The sequence below is a fragment of the Oncorhynchus clarkii genome, chromosome 4, assembly GCF_045791955.1.
Source record: "Oncorhynchus clarkii lewisi isolate Uvic-CL-2024 chromosome 4, UVic_Ocla_1.0, whole genome shotgun sequence".
Lineage (NCBI taxonomy): Eukaryota > Metazoa > Chordata > Actinopteri > Salmoniformes > Salmonidae > Oncorhynchus > Oncorhynchus clarkii.
In genome coordinates this window covers 74,917,277-74,935,243 of record NC_092150.1, presented here as the reverse complement: position 1 = coordinate 74,935,243, position 17,967 = coordinate 74,917,277, and the positions used below count along the sequence as shown (strand labels likewise).

The 17,967-nt window shown below is 42.8% G+C and overlaps 1 protein-coding gene and 1 non-coding gene across 3 annotated transcripts; both read left to right on the top strand.

The window, feature by feature from the left end:
• Positions 1 to 2,015: 2,015 nt before the first annotated feature.
• On the top strand, positions 2,016 to 17,909 carry LOC139407281 (WT1 associated protein). Of its 2 annotated transcripts, none has more exons than XM_071150922.1 (8): positions 2,016 to 2,333; positions 3,108 to 3,145; positions 3,251 to 3,306; positions 4,774 to 4,832; positions 8,010 to 8,137; positions 13,097 to 13,275; positions 16,253 to 16,407; positions 16,709 to 17,909. In XM_071150922.1, the coding sequence occupies exons 2-8, from the start codon at positions 3,116 to 3,118 to the stop codon at positions 17,347 to 17,349; spliced, it is 1,248 nt and encodes a 415-aa protein (XP_071007023.1). In that variant the 5' UTR covers positions 2,016 to 2,333; positions 3,108 to 3,115; the 3' UTR covers positions 17,350 to 17,909. The 2 variants fall into 2 exon arrangements, with proteins under 2 accessions (XP_071007023.1, XP_071007024.1); XM_071150923.1 differs by having other exon boundaries at positions 2,024 to 2,146.
• On the top strand, positions 16,498 to 16,632 carry LOC139408169 (small nucleolar RNA SNORA22). Its single transcript, XR_011634224.1, has one exon. It is a non-coding gene; the product is annotated as a small nucleolar RNA SNORA22 (small nucleolar RNA).
• Positions 17,910 to 17,967: the final 58 nt, after the last annotated feature.

Here is a 17,967-nt window from a genome sequence, read left to right as displayed (position 1 = left end):
CATGTCCATAAACTTGACACCTAAAATATCGTAGTATTTACGGAACAAAAGCTCTCATGGGATAACTTACATTTCCTAACTTGACCTTGTCGGGCAGCGATTCTACATCAAAACTCAGCAGGATGGACAATACCTTCTCTGTTTCCCCACGCTCTCCACCGGATCTCCATCACACCAAACGGTTGACATCACAGACACCGGGAATTTTCCATTTTAACTGATCCTCATCAACAGTTAATGCCACCCCGTGATCACTCCTTTCCACAGCACCTTGCTCCGGAGAGCAATCCATGCCACATTTCTTGTCCCTAATCGTGTGATCCTGAGCGCCCACTCCCTCTGGACTGAAGAAACACAATAAATAATCACCAATCCACTCAGAGTTACTCTCACCAACTCAACATTCCCCAACCTCTTCTCCACCCAACCTGACACAAAATGCAAGGATCCATTATCTCCATAAACCTCACTCTCACTGGGTCAGAATCATCCTTTTCATCCTCGGGACGAGGCACAAACTTGGCTGTCCTCACCGCAGGCAATACATCCATACTCTCGTCAGGTTCCATCTCTGAGCTATTACAGCACGTACCCCTCTTTTTGCACTTGATGCCAACCAACCTCGCCACACCGCTTCCCTCTACAGTACAACCAGCTCCTTTTCGGCGGTCATAACTGCACCTGCCACCACAATTAGTTAATTTGGGGTAATTTGGGGTGGCAGGTAGCCTAGTGGTTAGAGCGTTGGGCCAGTAACCGAAAGGTTGCTGGATTGAATCCCCAAGCTGTCGTTCTGCCCCTGAACAATGCACTGTTCCCCGGTATGCCGTCATTGTAAATAAGAATTTATTCTTAACTGACTTCCACCTGGGGCGGCAGGTAGCCTAGTGGTTAGAGCGTTTGGCCAGTAACTGAAAGCTTGCTAGATTGAATCCTAGAGCTGACAAGGTAAAAATCTGTTGTTCTGCCCCTGAACAAGGCAGTTAAACCCACTGTTCCTAGGCTGTCATTGTAAATAAGAATTTGTTCTTACCTGACTTGCATAGTTAAATAAATAAAATATTCCATCAAAACATATTCACATTTTCTCCTCCTTTCTCCTTCACCAGAGCTTCCAGAAGGTTTCTGCAATCCCCCGTTCCATTTTTATTCATAATTATGTACCATTTTCTTCCTTTTTTCCTTGTCCGCCATCTTCTTTCATGACCCACACCTCCGTCTCTATTGTTTCCCTTCTTACCAATTTTGCTGGTATAATTAGGTTCTTTGAAAATACATTTAAAAAATAAATGTAAAAAGTTCAATGAAGGCTATGCATTTTTTTGTAAAAATGTATGGACAGTGTTGAATATATGCTACGTCATAAAATGAGATTAGGCTATAGTGAAGTGCCCCTTTCCTCAAATATCTTGTTTTGTCATTTTAGTACTGTCCACAAGCTGCTAAACAGAAACAATAGGCATAAATGCAAAATATCTTGCCTATAGAGTAAGATGGTGGCACGGTATTCATTTGATTTTTCTTGAATGTGGGGTAATTTGTCACATGAACTTATTCAAACCCCCAGTATTTGGGAAACAGATCAGTGGTGGACGCCTGGGTGGCCTACCCTCTTGGAGAACTACTGTACCTCTAGGCAGGATTTTCTATGGTCATATTTTAAAGGGATAGCTTACCCAAATGAATTACATATTTACATGTTGGTTTCTTATGGACAAGGAAAGACTGCAATCCATTCTATGGTTAGCCACTGCCACCAGCAATTAATATTAGCATTTTCTAACCAAAAAACAATGTAATTCAATGTCCCCCAGTTAGCAAAAACGAAATGTCATGCCCAAATAATCTAAAATTAACTTCACCAAGTCGTCCAGTATGTATTCAACTTTAAAAGAATCCTGAAAACACTTGACCTGTGATGTTTTAACATGTTTATTCAACCCTGGTCATGGGCCTAAACCATGTGAAAATATGTAGAATTGCAGGACATTTGCTTTAAAACAGATTGTTCAGGAGGGGGTGAGGGCCCCCTGGTTAAGGGTGGAGCCATTTACGATATGAAATCACACTCCAAGCTACTCCATTTTCAAAAGTTGGCAGCCCTTAACTCAGAAATTAGCAAATTCGGATTGTAAATTGCATATAGGTTGGTGGGCGTTCAATACATTTGGGTTTCGAATATTAAAGCAAACGCGTAAGTGTTCATTCGCAGCAGGGTTTTGTGCGAAAGGAAAAGGGAATGTTCATTTGTGGACGGGGATAGGAGTCGTCTTTCTCCGCCATTTTGTGACAACAAGAAACGGAAAATATAGCTAGCAAAGAACCGACCACAGGTAATTAGCTAGCTGAACATTTTGGGGGGAAAACACAATTTAAGCCGATGCATATTGACATTTATTTGAGGTCATAATTAAAAATAGGCAACACTTCCTTGTAGACTGAATTCAAAAGTGTCTCGTGACGCTGGTCAATGCGAGGTGTTAATTGTATATATATATATATTTGTTTTAACATGCTCGTTATTCCGTTAACGTTAAGCTAGCTAGCTACTTTTAGCTAACAGTTGGATAGCCATTGCATATTTATCCTGCTAACTCGATACTTTAAAATTACACAGCTACATATTAACAGTTAATAGAATTGTGGTTTTTAGTTAGGTAACCTTGAAGTAGCCAACGGTAACATTAAGAGATCAGCCAGCTAACGTTAACAGTAGTGCAAATCCACAAAACTTAACATTGATACATGACGGTTAACGTTAGAGCTAAAGCAAGCAAATAATGCATCAGACAGGCATATGAAAATTCAGATATTTTTTATTATTTCAACTTGCTAACAACTGTACCTAGTTAGTTGGTGTATTATATGGTAGCAGTAGCTAACTTAACTAGCTAGCTAATCGTGTCCACACTGAAAGTGAAACTGCCAACCCACCGTGCGGTAGCGGTGTGCGCCTCAAAGGAACTGCGAAAAGAAAGTTGTCCGAAAATTTGCAAGATCTGCTGTAACTAGCAGTTCATTCGACCTCAAGTATCATTATTGAACCGAACGTCTTGCTTTTGAAGCGTCCACTGAATTAATTGCTACTGCTTTCACTTTCCTTTCAGAGTTCAGAATGACGAATGAGGAACCCCTTCCAAAGAAGGTGAGAGAGAGACTATTAGGAAACCAAGTGTCTCAGTATTGATCATGATATGCAGCTAAATACTTCTACTTGCTGACTAGAGTATTCCCAACCTTCCTCATTCAGGTTCGCCTCAGTGAATCTGACATGAAGACCCTGACCCGAGAGGAACTGTGTGTGAGGTAAATTGATAACACTACTGTAGATGGAGGATGGGACAATTCTGTTTGGATGTGAGGACAAGTGTGTTCAATGTTAAGCAGCACAATGGAACAAGTTAAAATTCACCTAAGGCTGAAAATGGCAAAAGAACGTTGGCTAAACTGGAACACTAGCGCGAGCCCATAGCAAATTAATGGAATCGAACGTCCGCAGAGCCTGTTTTGGCTGGAGTGATGCATATAATTCAATTTTGCCGAAGTGGCACAACTACAATCTGTTCTTTGGACGAAACTGAAAAAGAACTTGTGTAGAAAGTAACATCTGCACCTCGATGGTGCCAAGTGTGCTTTTGTCTGCTTAATGAGTAAGTAGGGGAAAAAATGTCAACTTCTAACTATTTCTGGTCTAGCATTTGATGACAACGGAATACACTGCCCAGCCTTACATAATTAGAAAGAGGAGATACTCATGATTTAAAATGGTATCCAATTATAAAAAATCTAAATATACACATTGTGAGATATTTTGCGAAATAGACAGACATACCTATATTTCCCTCTAGGAAACAATGGGACAGCCTCAGTTCCATGAGTAATTTTTTTGTTGCTTACCTTTTAACTACAAACACTGTGGGCGGCTCTCCATTGCCAACAATGGCAAAGCAGGCATTGCGACGTAGAACGATTCTTCCTTTAGCCGCCTTTCCTTCCAGTTCTCTGCTGCCAATGACTGGAACGAACTGCAAAAATCACTGAAGCTAGAGACTCCTCTCCCTCACTAGATTTAAGCATCAGCTGTCAGAGCAGCTCACAGATCACTGCACCTGTACATAGCCCATCCAACTACCTCATCCCCATACTGTATTTATTTATTTATTAATTTATCTTGCTCCTTTGCACCCCAGTATCTGTACTTGCACATTCATCTTCTGCACATCTACCATTCCAGTGTTTAATTGCTATATTGTAATTACTTCGCCACCATGGCCTATTTATTGCCTTACCTCCCTTATCCTATCGCATTTGCACATACTGTATATAGACTTTTTCTACAGTATTATTGACTATGTTTGTTTATTCCATGTGTAACCCTGTGTTGTATGTGTCGCACTGCTTTGCTTTATCTTGGCCAGGGCGCAGTTGCAAATTAGAATTTGTTCTCAACTAGCCTATCTGGTTAAATAAAGGTGAAATAAAAATAAAACATAAGCTGGGAATAGAACAAGTTACATTCTGAAAGGGAGTTAGTGCCACGGTGCTCAATAGCACTAATAGGAGCTGGCAGGGTGAAAAAAATTCCTAAAATAAGGCCAGTTTTTTTTGTGTGATTACTTCAAAACTACGGCTGGCAGCTGGGGCATATGGTAATATTATGAAAATGGGCTCCACAGAGGATGCAATGAACTAGTTTTTGTCCGATAAAAGCATTGTTAAAAATGTCATGTGTCCGGCCTATCAATGTGTTCATGTTTATTATTTGTCCTTTAGGTGGAAACAACATGAAGCCTATGTCCAGGTCCTGGAGGTGAAATATGCTGATCTGAATTGTAAGCGATCCACAAATGTAGGCCTACTCCAACATTTCATCAAGTCATCATTCGATACCAAACTTTGGGGGTTACAAATCCACACCATTGAAGTTTATTTTTGTTATGGTATCAAGGAAACCACTAGGTACAACCCTAAATCCGGAAACATGGGCACCCTCATAGATATTATCCTGACCAACTTGCCCTCCAAATACACCTCTGCTGTTTTCAATGAGGATCTCAGCGATCATTGCCTGCATTCGCTATGGGTCCGCGGTCAAACGACCAGGCCTCATCACTGTCAAACGCTCCCTAAAACACATCTGCGAGCAGGCCTTTCTACCGGCCTGGCCCAAGTATCCTGGAAGGATTTTGACCTCATCCTGTCGGTAAATCAAATCAAATTTATATAGCCCTTCGTACATCAGCTGATATCTCAAAGTGCTGTACAGAAACCCAGCCTAAAACCCCAAACAGCAAGCAATGCAGGTGTAGAAGCACGGTGGCTAGGAAAAACTCCCTAGAAAGGCCGAAACCTAGAGAGGAACCAGGCTATGTGGGGTGGCCAGCCCTCTTCTGGCTGTGCCGGGTGGAGATTATAACAACGTGGCCAAGATGTTCAAATGTTCATAAATGACCAGCATGGTAAAATAATAATTATCACAGGCAGAACAGTTGAAACTGGAGCAGCAGCATGTCCAGGTGGACTGGGGACAGCAAGGAGTCATCATGTCAGGTAGTCCTGAGGCATGGTCCGAGTGCTCAGGTCCCCCGAGAGAGAGAAAGAAAGAGAAAATTAGAGAGAGCATACTCAAATTCACACAGGACACTGGATAGGACAGGAGAAGGACTCCAGATATAACAAACTGACCCCCGACACTAGCCCCCCGACACAAACTACTGCAGCATAAATACAGGAGGCTGAGAGGAGAGGATGCCTGGTCGTTCTTTAAAAGTGCTTTCCTCACCATCTTAAATAAGCATGCCCCTTTCAAAAAATGTAGGACTAAGAACAGATGTTCACTCCAGTCCTGACTGCCCTTGATCAGCACAAAAACATCCTGTGGCGGACAGCAATAGCATCGAATATTCCCCTGGATATGCAACTGTTTAGGGAAGTCAGGAACCAATAGACACAGTCAGTCAGGAACGCAAAGGCTAGCTTTTTCAAACAGAAATTTGCATCCTGTAGCTCTAACTCCAAAAAGTTTTGGGACACTGTAAAGTCCATGGAGAACAAGAGCACCTCCTCCCAGCTGCCCACTGCACTGAGGCTAGGCGACACGGTCACCACCGATAAATCCACGATAATCGAAAATGTCAATAAGCATTTCTCTACGGCTGGCCATGCTTTCCCCCTGGCTACCCCAACAACGGCCAACAGCGCACCCCTCGCAGCTACTTGCCCGAGCCTCCCCAGCGTCTCCTTCACCCAAATACAGATAGCTGATGTTCTGAAAGAGCTGCAAAACCTGGACCTGTACAAATCAGCTGGGCTAGACAATCTGGAGCCTCTCTTTCTAAAATAATCCGCTGCCATTGTTTCAACCCCTATTACCAGTCTGTTCAACCTCTCATTTCGTCCGAGATCCCTAAAGATTGGAAAGCTGCCGTGTTCATACCCCTCTTCAAAGGAGGTGACACTCTAGACCCAAACTGTTACAGACCTACATCCATCCTGCCCTGCCTTTCTAAAGTCTTTGAAAGCCAAGTTAATAAACAGATCACTGACTATTTCGAATCCCACTGTAGCTTCTCCGCTGTGCAATCCGGTTTCCGAGCTGGTCACAGATGCACCTCAGCCATGCTTAAGGTACTAAACGATATCATAACCGCCATCGATAAAAGACAGTACTGTGCAGCCATCTTCGTCGACCTGGCCAAGGCTTTCGACTCTGTCAATCACCGTATTGGCACACTCAATAGCCTTGGTTTCTCAAATGACTGCCTCGCCTGGTTCATCAACTATTTTGCAGATAGAGTTCAGTGTGTCAAATCGGAGGGCCTGTTGTCCGGACCTCTAGCAGTCTCTATGGGGGTACCACAGGGTTCAATTCTCGGGCCGACTCTTTTCTCTGTATATATCAACAGTGTCGCTCTTGCTACGGGTGATTCCTTGATCCACCTCTACGCAGACGACACCATTCTGTATACATCTGGCCCTTCTTTTGACACTGTGTTAACTAACCTCCAGACGAGCTTCAATGCCATACAACACTCCTTCCGTGGCCTCCAACTGCTCTTAAACGGTAGCAAAACCAAATGCATGCTTTTCAACCGTTCGCTGCCAGCACCCGCCCGCCTGACTAGCATCACTACTCTGGACGGTTCTGACCTAGAATACGTGGACAACTACAAATACCTATGTGTCTGGCTAGACTGTAAACTCTCCTTCCAGACTCATATAAAAAATCTCCTATCCAAAATCAAATCTAGAATCGGCTTTCTATTTCGCAACAAAGCGCCTTCACTCACACCGCCAAACTTACCCTAGTAAAACTGACTATCCTACTGATCCTCGACTTCGGCAATGTCATCTACAAAATAGCTTCCAATACTCTACTCAGCAAATTGGATGCAGTCTATCACAGTGCCATCTGTTTTGTTACCAAAGTGCCTTATACCACCCACCACTGCGACCTGTATGCTCTAGTCGGCTGGCCCTTGCTACATATTAGTCTCCAGGTCATCTACAAGTCTATGCTAGGTAAAGCTCCGCCTTATCTCAGCTCACTGGTCACGATAACAACACCCACCCGTAGCACGCGCTCCAGCAGGTATATCTCACTGGTCATCCCCAAAGCCATTACCTCAATTGGCCGCCTTTCATTCCAGTTCTCTGCTGCCAGTGACTGGAACGAATTGCAAAAATCGTTGAAGCTGGAGACTTACATTTCCCTCACTAACTTTAAAGATCAGCAATCTGAGCAGCTGCAGCTGTACATAGTCCATCTGTAAATAGCCCACCCAATCTACCTACCTCACCCCCATATTGTTTTTTTATTTTATTTTTTTACTTTGCTGCTCTTTTGCACACCAATATGACTACCTACACACCACCATCTGCTCATCTATCACTCCAGTGTTAATCTGCTAAATTGTAATTACTTAAAGGTAAAATATAAAACTTGGCTCCTTTTCAGTTGACACCTGATCGTGAGGTTAACTGTTATATATGTCCTTTCACTGTTTCAGCGAATGATGTAACAGGGCTGAAGGAGTCTGAGGAGAAGCTGAAGCAGCAGCAGCAGGAGGCGTCACGCAGGGAGAACATCCTGGTCATGCGGCTCGCCACTAAGGAGCAGGAAATGCAAGAGTGTACAGTACGTACCCCACTGCAATACGTCCTGCTGTTTTCCCAAATGAGCAGACTGCAGGATATGTAGTCCTTCCCCTTGGCCCTCCATTTACACGTTCATGCATGCCTCCACCATGCATTGCATTCTCAAAGTAATCAGATCCCTTTACTTTTTCCACATTATAATACGTTAAAGCCTTATTCAAAAATGTATTTTAAAAAATCCTCATCAATCTACACACAATATCCCATAATGACAAAGTGAAACAGGTTTTTAGACATTTTTGCAAATGTATTTAAAAATAAAAGACAAATGCCTTGATATGAGACTTGAAATTGAGCTCATGTATATCCTGTTTCCATTGATCGTCCTTGAGATGTTTCTACTACTTGATTGGAGTCCACCTGTGGTAAATTCAATTGATTGGACATGATTTGAAAGGCACACACCTGTCTATATAAGCTCCCCCAGTTGACGGTGCATGTCAGAGCAAAAACCAAGCCATGAGGTCGAAGGAATTGTCCATAGAGCTCCGAGACAGCATTGTGTCAAGGTACCGATCTGGGGAAGGGTCCCAAAAATGTCTGCAGCATTGAAGGTCCCCAAGAGCACAGTGGCCTCCATCATTCTTAAATGGAATAAGTTTGGAACCTCACAGACTCTTCCTAGAGCTGGCCGCCCAGCCAAACTGAGCAATCTGTGGAGAAGGGTCTTGGTCAGGGAGGTGACCAAGAACCCAATGGTCACTGACAGAGTTTCTCTGGAGATGGGAGAACCTTCCAGAAGGACAACCATCTCTGCAGCACTCCACCAATCGGGCCTTTTATGGTCGTGGCAAGACGGAAGCCACTCCTCAGTAAAGGCACATGACAGCCCGCTTGGAGTTCACCAAAAGGCAACTAAAGGACTCTCAGACCATGAGAAACAAGATTCTCTGGTCTGATTTAACTCTTTAGTCTGAATGCCAAGTGTCACGTCTGGAGGATTTGTCACCATCCCTACGGTGGTGCATGGTGGTGGCAGAATCATGCTGTGTGGATGTTTTTCAGCGGCAGGGACTGGGAGACTAGTCAGGATCGAGGGAAAGATGAACGGAGAAAAGGGGTCCTTGATGAAAACCTGCTCCAGAGCGCTTAGGACCTCAGACTGGGGTGAAGGCTCACCTTCCAAGAGGACAACGACCCTAAGCACACAGCCAAGACAACACAGGAGTGGCTTTGGGACAAGTCTCTGAATGTCCTTGATGGGCCCAGACCTGAACCCGATTTGAACATCTGGAGAGACCTGAAAATAGCTGTGCAGCAACGCTCCCCATCCAACCTGACAGAGCTTGAGAGGATCTGCAGAGAAGAATGGAAGAAACTCCCCAAATACAAGTGTACTAAGCTTGTAGTGTCATTTCGAAGAAGACTTGAGGTTGTAATCGTTGCCAAAGGTGCTACAACAAAGTACTGAGTAAAGGGTCTGAATAGTTATGTAAATTTGATATTTTGGAGTATTTTTTTATAAATATGCAAACATTTATAACCTATTTCTTTGTCATTATGGGGTACTGCTAAAAACCGCTCCTCGCTTACAGGTAAAAAAAAAACTACCGCTCCAAATTTGCTCCATTCATTCAAATGACCATTTAACCAACACCCATCTATTGTTGTGACTACCTGGACCTACCATCTGGTTTTGAAGGATTAAAACCAAACCATATGATTTGAATGACAAGTATTTTAATTAACATGAAAGGTTAATTAAGAAGTGCTCAACATTTCAAATAGGCTATATGTCGTAATAAACAGCATATAAACACTAAATAGGTCAGGAGCGAAGGAACAAATGTATTATTTAGGCTAGATTATTAGCCTGTTATATCAAGGTTAAAGCCTGCAAAGAAGAGCAGGCCAGCAGCGGAGTACCCTCTCTGCGCTTGCAGAGCCACTAGAGATGCAAACACCCTTCGGGCAAGGCTGGGCAGGGATGCAGATGTTTATTTTTTTTATATATAGATAGGCCTAAACGTTTTTAGCTAAAATGGAAAGCTCCTTGAGAGGTAATATGTCAGGCCTATTGGGCCAAAATCAATGATGGCCTATTGTATAGATAATAGAACAAAAATGAACAGATTTTTTTTGTTTTGCTGTTGCTACAATGACACAGCTAGCTACCCACCTTGTTCCTTTCTCTTATCATGTGAACGTAGTACACCATGCTTTCAGCATACGTGACTTTTCAGATTCCACAATGATTCTTTAGTTGTGAACACTATATCGCCACACTCCCTCACTTGGTCCTCCATCCTAGAAAGTCACCTTGATTTTGCACTGGTGTTTTTCATCAGTTTCTTTATGAAAATATTTAGCTAACTCCATGACAGTAGCTTAGGCAAGGGGCTATATCAGAACACAAGTGGCCTACAAATGCATGTTGGGACGGGCATGCCTTGAGCTTGTGAAGAGAGCGGCATTTTAAGCGGGCGAGAAGGCCATTGGAAAACTCGCTCTTCGCTCCAGTGAAATTGGTTCACTGCTAGTTTAAGCTTTAAATATAGAAAGATATACAGTATATGAACAATGTGACGCCTTGGCAAAGCTCTCTCTCTGACTGACAGAACAGTGGCTCACCCAACAGCTTTACAGCATTATATGCCATCCATTTTGTCCATCAACTGAGGTCAATCAAACTGACTCGACCAGTTGGGTACATAAAATGTTAAGTTGATCAGATCAAATTTTATTGGTCACATACACATATTTAGCAGATGTTGTTGGTGGTGTAGCGAAATGCTTGTGTTTCTAGCTCCAACAGTGCAGTAGTATCTAACAATGCACACATCTAAGAGTTATGGTGCACAAGATGAGTCCAGTAATCAATCCAAAGCTGTCTTTTAAACTAGTCTAACAAGGTGTCTTGAAGTCAAGCATTTTTCAGTAATGATTTATTGTGTAAGCATGATATTGTTTTCAGCTATGGTAATGGCCACTGTGATGTTATAGCTCTGTTAGGAGCCACATTCATTGCCTCTTATGCAGGGGTGAAACTAAGGTGGTCCGGTACTGCATTCTGGCAAAATAAATAGTGGGGGTACGCCGTACCGGTAAAATAAATAGTGGGGGTACGCCGTACCGGTAAACCGTGAGCTTATCACAATTTAATACAACATGCCCAAAAAAACTATAGACTACTACACCATTATTTGACACTACTGCATGTCCGCCACATGAAACAGTGAATTGACTGGAAACCGGGTGGTAAACGCTCCAAATTGTGTTGTGGTTTGAGGAGAATGCTTACATTTTGCCAAGGCGGAGATGAGTGGCTGAGACGCTTGTGGACATTGCGGGCTGATCAGTAGCTGTGACCAAGGCAAGCGGACAACAGTGGATGCATCTATTCAGGCTACAAGTGTAGGCGTAATGACAATTGCAGAATGTCATTACAATACACGCAGGTGTTTTGCAGTGGTGGAAAAAGTACCCAATTGTCATGACTCAAGTGAAAGTCACCCAGTAAAATACTACTGGAGTAAAAGTATATAAACGTTTTTGATTTAAAATGTACTTAAGTATCAAAAGTAAATATAATCGCTAAAATACACTTAAGTCCTAAAAGTACAAGTATAAATAATTTAAAATTCCTTATATTAAGCAAACCAGACGGCACGATTTTCTTTTTTAAATTTATGATAGCCAGGGGCACACTTCAACACTCAAGACATAATTTACAAACAAAGCATTTGTGTTTAGTGAGTCTGCCAAGTCAGTGGCAGTAGGGATGACCAGGGATGTTCTTGTGATAAGTGTGTGAATTAGACAATTTTCCTGTCCTGCTAAGCATTCAAAATGTAATGAGTATTGTTGGGAGTCAGGGAAAATATAAGGAGTAAAAAGTACCTTATTTTGACTAGAAATGTAGTCAAGTAAAGTTGACAAAATTCTAAGTAGGAAAGTACAGATATGACTTTAGTACTTTTAAAGTATTTTTACTACTGGTGTTTTGTGACTGATGTCTCTTTCCATTTACAGTATGTAAGAAAGGGATGTACGTGGGTAACCTACAGGAGCGCCTTAAGTGGTTGTTTGACAATCCGGTGAAAACATAATGACTTGTTATTTATGCCACATTAAAAGGCATAGGCGGCATGTCCATAAGGCTAGGGGAAGCTTCCCCTAAAGTAAATTGAATGAAATTGCCAAAATGATATCCTAAAAGCTTACTCCTGTCTATACAGAAATAAATAAAATCATTCAGAATAGGCTACTACATCAGAAAGCAGGATTTCGCCACAGAGGATAATTAGGTTGTTGTTTTCTAATTTTTTTTGCATAGCCTACAGTTGGAAGGGCCTGCAGTTGGGCAGCGTGTGCTGCAAATACCAAATAGATTGTTGAGTGAAAAGCAGAAAACCAGTCAAGCATCACAATATTTAAAAATACAATCGTGGAAAAACAGTTTGGAAAGCAAATGGCTGATGCTGTGAAGATATGACAATGAAAAGACTCCAATCTGTTTGTTTTTAGTTATTAAAATTCTTAGGCTACTGTTCGCTCAATTAAGCTATCTTATTGGTACCAGCGGAGAACATCGGTCATATCCCCGGTGAGTGTGCACGTTCACTGTCTTTATCCATGGGTCAGTGCCACTTGTTTGTTTTTGGACAATTTCCTCCTCCAGGTTAGATGGACGTCATATTGTATTTGTCTCCCATTTTTTGGTAGGCCAATCATATGGATCAGACATTGTTTTTCTTTATCTGTTTGTCAGTGTTGGCAGATTAGGATACCCTGTCATTTTTGTTATTTAAAATAAAATTGTGCGCGCACTTGGGTGTCCCGTACCGGTAAGAAATTACTATCTACTTTCACCCCTGCTCTTTTGTAAATTCAGTCAATGTAATTTTATTGGGAACTTGTACAAACCTAAGGATGGATTTTCTAAATGGAGTTTGTGCTTGTGCCTTTTATTGACACCTGTCTCTTTTTCAACCTGCAGACCCAGATCCAGTACCTCAAGCAAGTCCAGCAGCCCAGTGCAGCCCAACTGCGGTCGTCCATGGTAGACCCGGCCATAAACTTATTTTTCCTCAAAATGAAGGGCGAACTGGAACAGACTAAAGACAAACTGGAGCAGGCCCAAAATGAACTGAGTGCCTGGAAATTTACACCAGATAGGTAAAGACGATCAAAATAACTCTTTCCCCCCCCTCCCCCCAAAAAAGCCAAGACCTCCTCACACCCCCCACCCCCACTGCAGGCATGCAGGAATCATGGTGGGGGGGGGCAAGGCTGAGAAATGCTGTACTCACCACAAGACTCAAACTTTACCAAAAACTCAAACCCAAACACACAAAAAAACTGGCATCCATGTTTTGTGTACTCTTGTACTGTCCCCCAGCTACATATCACATAATCTAAACTGAATGAAAAAGACAGTATGGTCAGGTGACACTTGTTTCAGCTCCATCTCCCCCCTCACCGTCCAGGGGCCCTGAAGGAGTCGGAACTGTTCCTGAAGAGGTGGTCACGTCCGAGACGGATATGCCCTGCCCCCTCAGCCGAAGCCAGACAGTTGCCTTATTAAATGTGGGGTTATGGTGGAGAATGAGGCAGTCTTGAGCAATCTGCCGGAGCAGGGAGAGCACCCCTAGCCTAAATCACCAATTGAACATTTGAAAGACAATGCCCGCTAGCTAAAGACATTTTAACAGTGGAAAACAGCTCACTCGTACCCGCTAGTGCTCCTGAGACTCTAAGACTCTTGGACAGATTGTAGAATACAATGAAAATACTGTGGGGAAAGCTCTAGAATAAGATGTAAGACTTTGGAAGGAGGGGCCAATAGAATGTTTAAGAATCTGGGGGAGGAGCCAGATCCTTAGTCCAGAAGTGACTATGGTTGAGGCGTGGGCGAGCGAGGGTCCTATCGCCTATATCTGATCATGGGCCCGCATACTGGTATAGTGTATTTACATGTTTTATTTTGTGAGTTTCATATGCTGCGGTTTCATTTAATTTCCTCTTTTGGTTCTCTGATGTGCTCTTGCGCTTGCTGCAGTGTCTCAACAGAGCCATTTGCTCTGTTAGATTTGGTGCCCTTGAAAAAATAACTGGTAGGCTACGATGATTCCGAACTGTTTTTTCTAAAACCTATACACAACTGCAGTTGGTGCTTGAGTGTTATTTTCTCATAGTGATTACAAATGTGTGAAACAAGTAATGTTACAACTTCATGAGAATGTACAGTACCAGTCAAAAGTTTGGACACACCTATTCATTCCAGGGTTTTTCTTTATTTGTACTATTTTCTACATTGTAGAATTATAGTTAAGACATCAAAACTATGAAATAACACAAATGGAATCATGTAGTAACCAAAAAAGTGTTAGACAAATCAGAATGTATGTTATATTTTGAGATTCTTCAAAGTAGCCACCCTTTGCCTTGATGACAGCTTTGTACACTACTTTGGCTACTTTGAAGAATCTAAAATATATTTTAACACTTTTTTGGTTACTACATGATTCCATATGTGTTTTATGTACAATGTAAAAATAAAATAAAGAAAAACCCTTGAATGAGTAGGTGTGTCCAAACATTTTGACTGGTACTGTATTTATTCAGTGCAATATATTGTTATTTGTGTAATTTGTTGTTCACCTCACTTTTCCCCCCCTAGCCAATTACCTTTTTGAACTTTTTTTGTGTTTGGGGTGGGGGGTTTCAATTCCAGTTAACATTCTAGGGATGATATGAATTGTTTGTCATAGTAATCTATGGGCAGTCTGCAATTAATTGATTTATTTTTCAATTTCAAACAACAGCACAACTAGGTAAACAGCCTATATCCAGCCTTGGATATCTGGCCATCAATATAGGCTAGTTACAACACTCGTACAGTTAAAATTACAAGAGCCCCCCCCCAAAAAAGAAAATAATGCACATGAGTATAAGCTTATGTCCTCAGTTTTCTTTGTAATATCCATTGATGTGCTTTTAATTATTGTTCCGGTAATGTATAATGCCTTGTATTGGATAAAGAGTTCAAAAGTAAAGATTGAGGTTGGGTGGGAACAACTGGTAAAATTGCAAGGATCTGAGGTGTGGTTGCCGAAGAAGCATTGATGAGGTATGATTCAGAGGAAGTAACATTACATTTGCTAATGGCAAGCAAAAATAGTTAATAGCCCTTGAACTATTCAGGTAGCAACCAAAGTAACAAGATTGTGTGTTTTTATAATCCTCAATCGGCTGCTCCTTCAGTTTCTGCTAAAGGCTCGCACCAAATGTGGATGTGGCGTTCATCTGCTGATCGTTCAGCGCACTGTGTTTTAGGGACCGCCCGCTGTAGATGTCTGACTGACAAACATTTTTCACCTGATTCTACATGTAAAATCGGTGTGCAACTCCGTTCGCAAATTGCGTTGAGGTGCTAAGTATTCTCAGCAAGCAAACGCTATTGGTCTGTCTGAGCCCTAAGTACTATAGAGAAAATATCTTTTGTCATGCTTACTACATTTATATCTCCGGTGACCTTGACCAAAGTGCTGACTAACTCGTTGGTTGTGACAGACTGGGATTTTTGATGGTGTCGTTTGCTGTTGAAAGTACAATTGGGTGTGTAGAAACGAAAAGTATGGTTGCTGAAATTGGGTACTTTAACTTGGTGGGTCATTCATCCTGGTGGGCAGTGTAGGCCTGCTTCTAGTAGTAGAATGTGCATAGGGGTACTCAAAAGGTAAAGGTACTGTATACTACTTTATAAGAATGTTGCTGTTTTATCATCTATGGGGACTTTACTGGTATCCTTTGCTGAGCCCCAAACTGTCTCTGGTATGTTCAACTGTACTCTTTTTGGAAATGGAAACTTGTTGTATGGGTGGACCACATTCATAGTGTTAGTAGATGGGATGGTGGTGTTCCAGGTCTTCTTATTTGCAGTCGGGCAGGTGTACATCTGATCTACATGTGGATCCTGTAACGCTTAACAACTCTAATTTGATCATCTGTGGCTCATGACTGCAAAAATGACAACCTTGAACAACACCTGGTTGGGTCACTGGACTGATTGGGCTGTCCCTGTCCTTGCCTGTGGGCGGTGTTTGGCTGGGCCCTGGTTCATTTTGTGATTTGAGGCCTGTCTACCTTGCAGCCAGACGGGGAAGAAGCTCATGGCCAAGTGCCGGATGCTGATCCAGGAGAACCAGGAGCTGGGGAGGCAGCTGTCCCAAGGACGTATCGCCCAGCTGGAGGCAGAGCTGGCCTTGCAGAAGAAGTACAGTGAGGAGCTGAAGAGCAGCCAGGATGGTGAGAACACAATAGCCCACCTCCATCTACAGTCAAATAGCATCTGCATTTCTACTTTGCCATAAAGGTTAAGCTTGAAATGTAACATTTCAGCACAGCGAAGACCCATGGGTGCTTTGTAGCTCCCCTGGTTATTAAACTGTGCTACATTAACGTGTGGTCTGTAACCTCTGCATTGGAGGAGCTGTATTCTCCTCCACATGTATTCAGCAGACCAGTACATTCAGATGCAGGAACTTTGTTACAGCGTTTCTTAGACATGGTTCTAATATTCAATTAAACCAAATGTATTTTCCCCCAGAGTTGAACGATTTCATCATCCAGCTGGATGAGGAGGTGGAGGGCATGCAGAGCACCATCCTGGTCCTCCAGCAGCAGCTCAGGGAGACCCGTCTGCAGCTCTCCCAGAACCCAGCTCAGGCTGCCTCTGTTGGGGCAGGGCCCAGCAGGACTTCACCCTCCAGCTCCTCTGCCGAGCCCCCCAGCCAGGCCGAGCAGACCTTCACCCCCTCCGTCCAGCCAGGGAAAGACTGCGAGAGGGTCTCCAACGGACCTAGCAACTGTAGCTCGTCCTCCCAGAGGGGCGCAGCAGCCACCCCCGGCCTGTACCGTGAGGTCAGCAGCACAGAGGAAGACTTTCCTCCGTCTCCCATGGTTTCCAGCCCCGGTGAGGGCGAGACTAAACTCTCCAACCACTCGGAGGCGGCGGGGGGCCTGACTAGTGACGGTGCAGGGGGTTTCGGGAGCCAGCTGAGTGCAGGGTACGAGAGCGTGGACTCCCCTACTGGCAGCGAGACGTCCCTGACGCAGCACTCGAATGACACAGACTCCAACACCGACCCCCATGAGGAAAAGGCTGTTCCAGTCGTCAAGGGCAACAGGACTGCTGGGTTGCGGCACGCTCAGAACGGCCTGGACTCAAACGGGGGCGCAGTTTTGTAATGTACTTTATAATAACACTGTCTTTTTCTTTTTATATGAGACCCAAACAAAAACAATGAACACATAGTCGGTAACAGTACTGTTGTCCAGAATTTGTGTATTCCCCCCCCCTTTCCTATCGTGATACCTCTGCCACAACTTAAAGAAAATAATTGCATTACTAAACCGGAACATTATGTGAAATATATGTAGATTTGAATTGAGTTTTTTGTATGATTTCAAGATAGATATTATTTTTCTTCCATCTCTTGTTTATTTGAACCCATAACATTCTTCTTTTGAACTCATGACAAACTCAAATTGTCACACATCTGGTGGTGTATTCATGTTCAATAAAAGTCAAACCACAGTTCACTTTAGGAGCTTTGCAGTGTTCAAGGATTTCATCTTTTAGATGTTGACCTGTGTTTTGTTTTAAATTCAGTTTGTAAGTTTCCATCCTTGGCAAAATGTTTCAGTTTGACTTGTGTAGTTTCTACGCAATGTACCTTGTTGAATTCATTATTCTGACTTCCATCCCTTTCATGTACTGACCAATATCAATAAAGACTTAAATATGACCATGATTGGATTGTTCTTGTTTTTCAACATATGTACTGTTAAGCTCAATTGAATTGA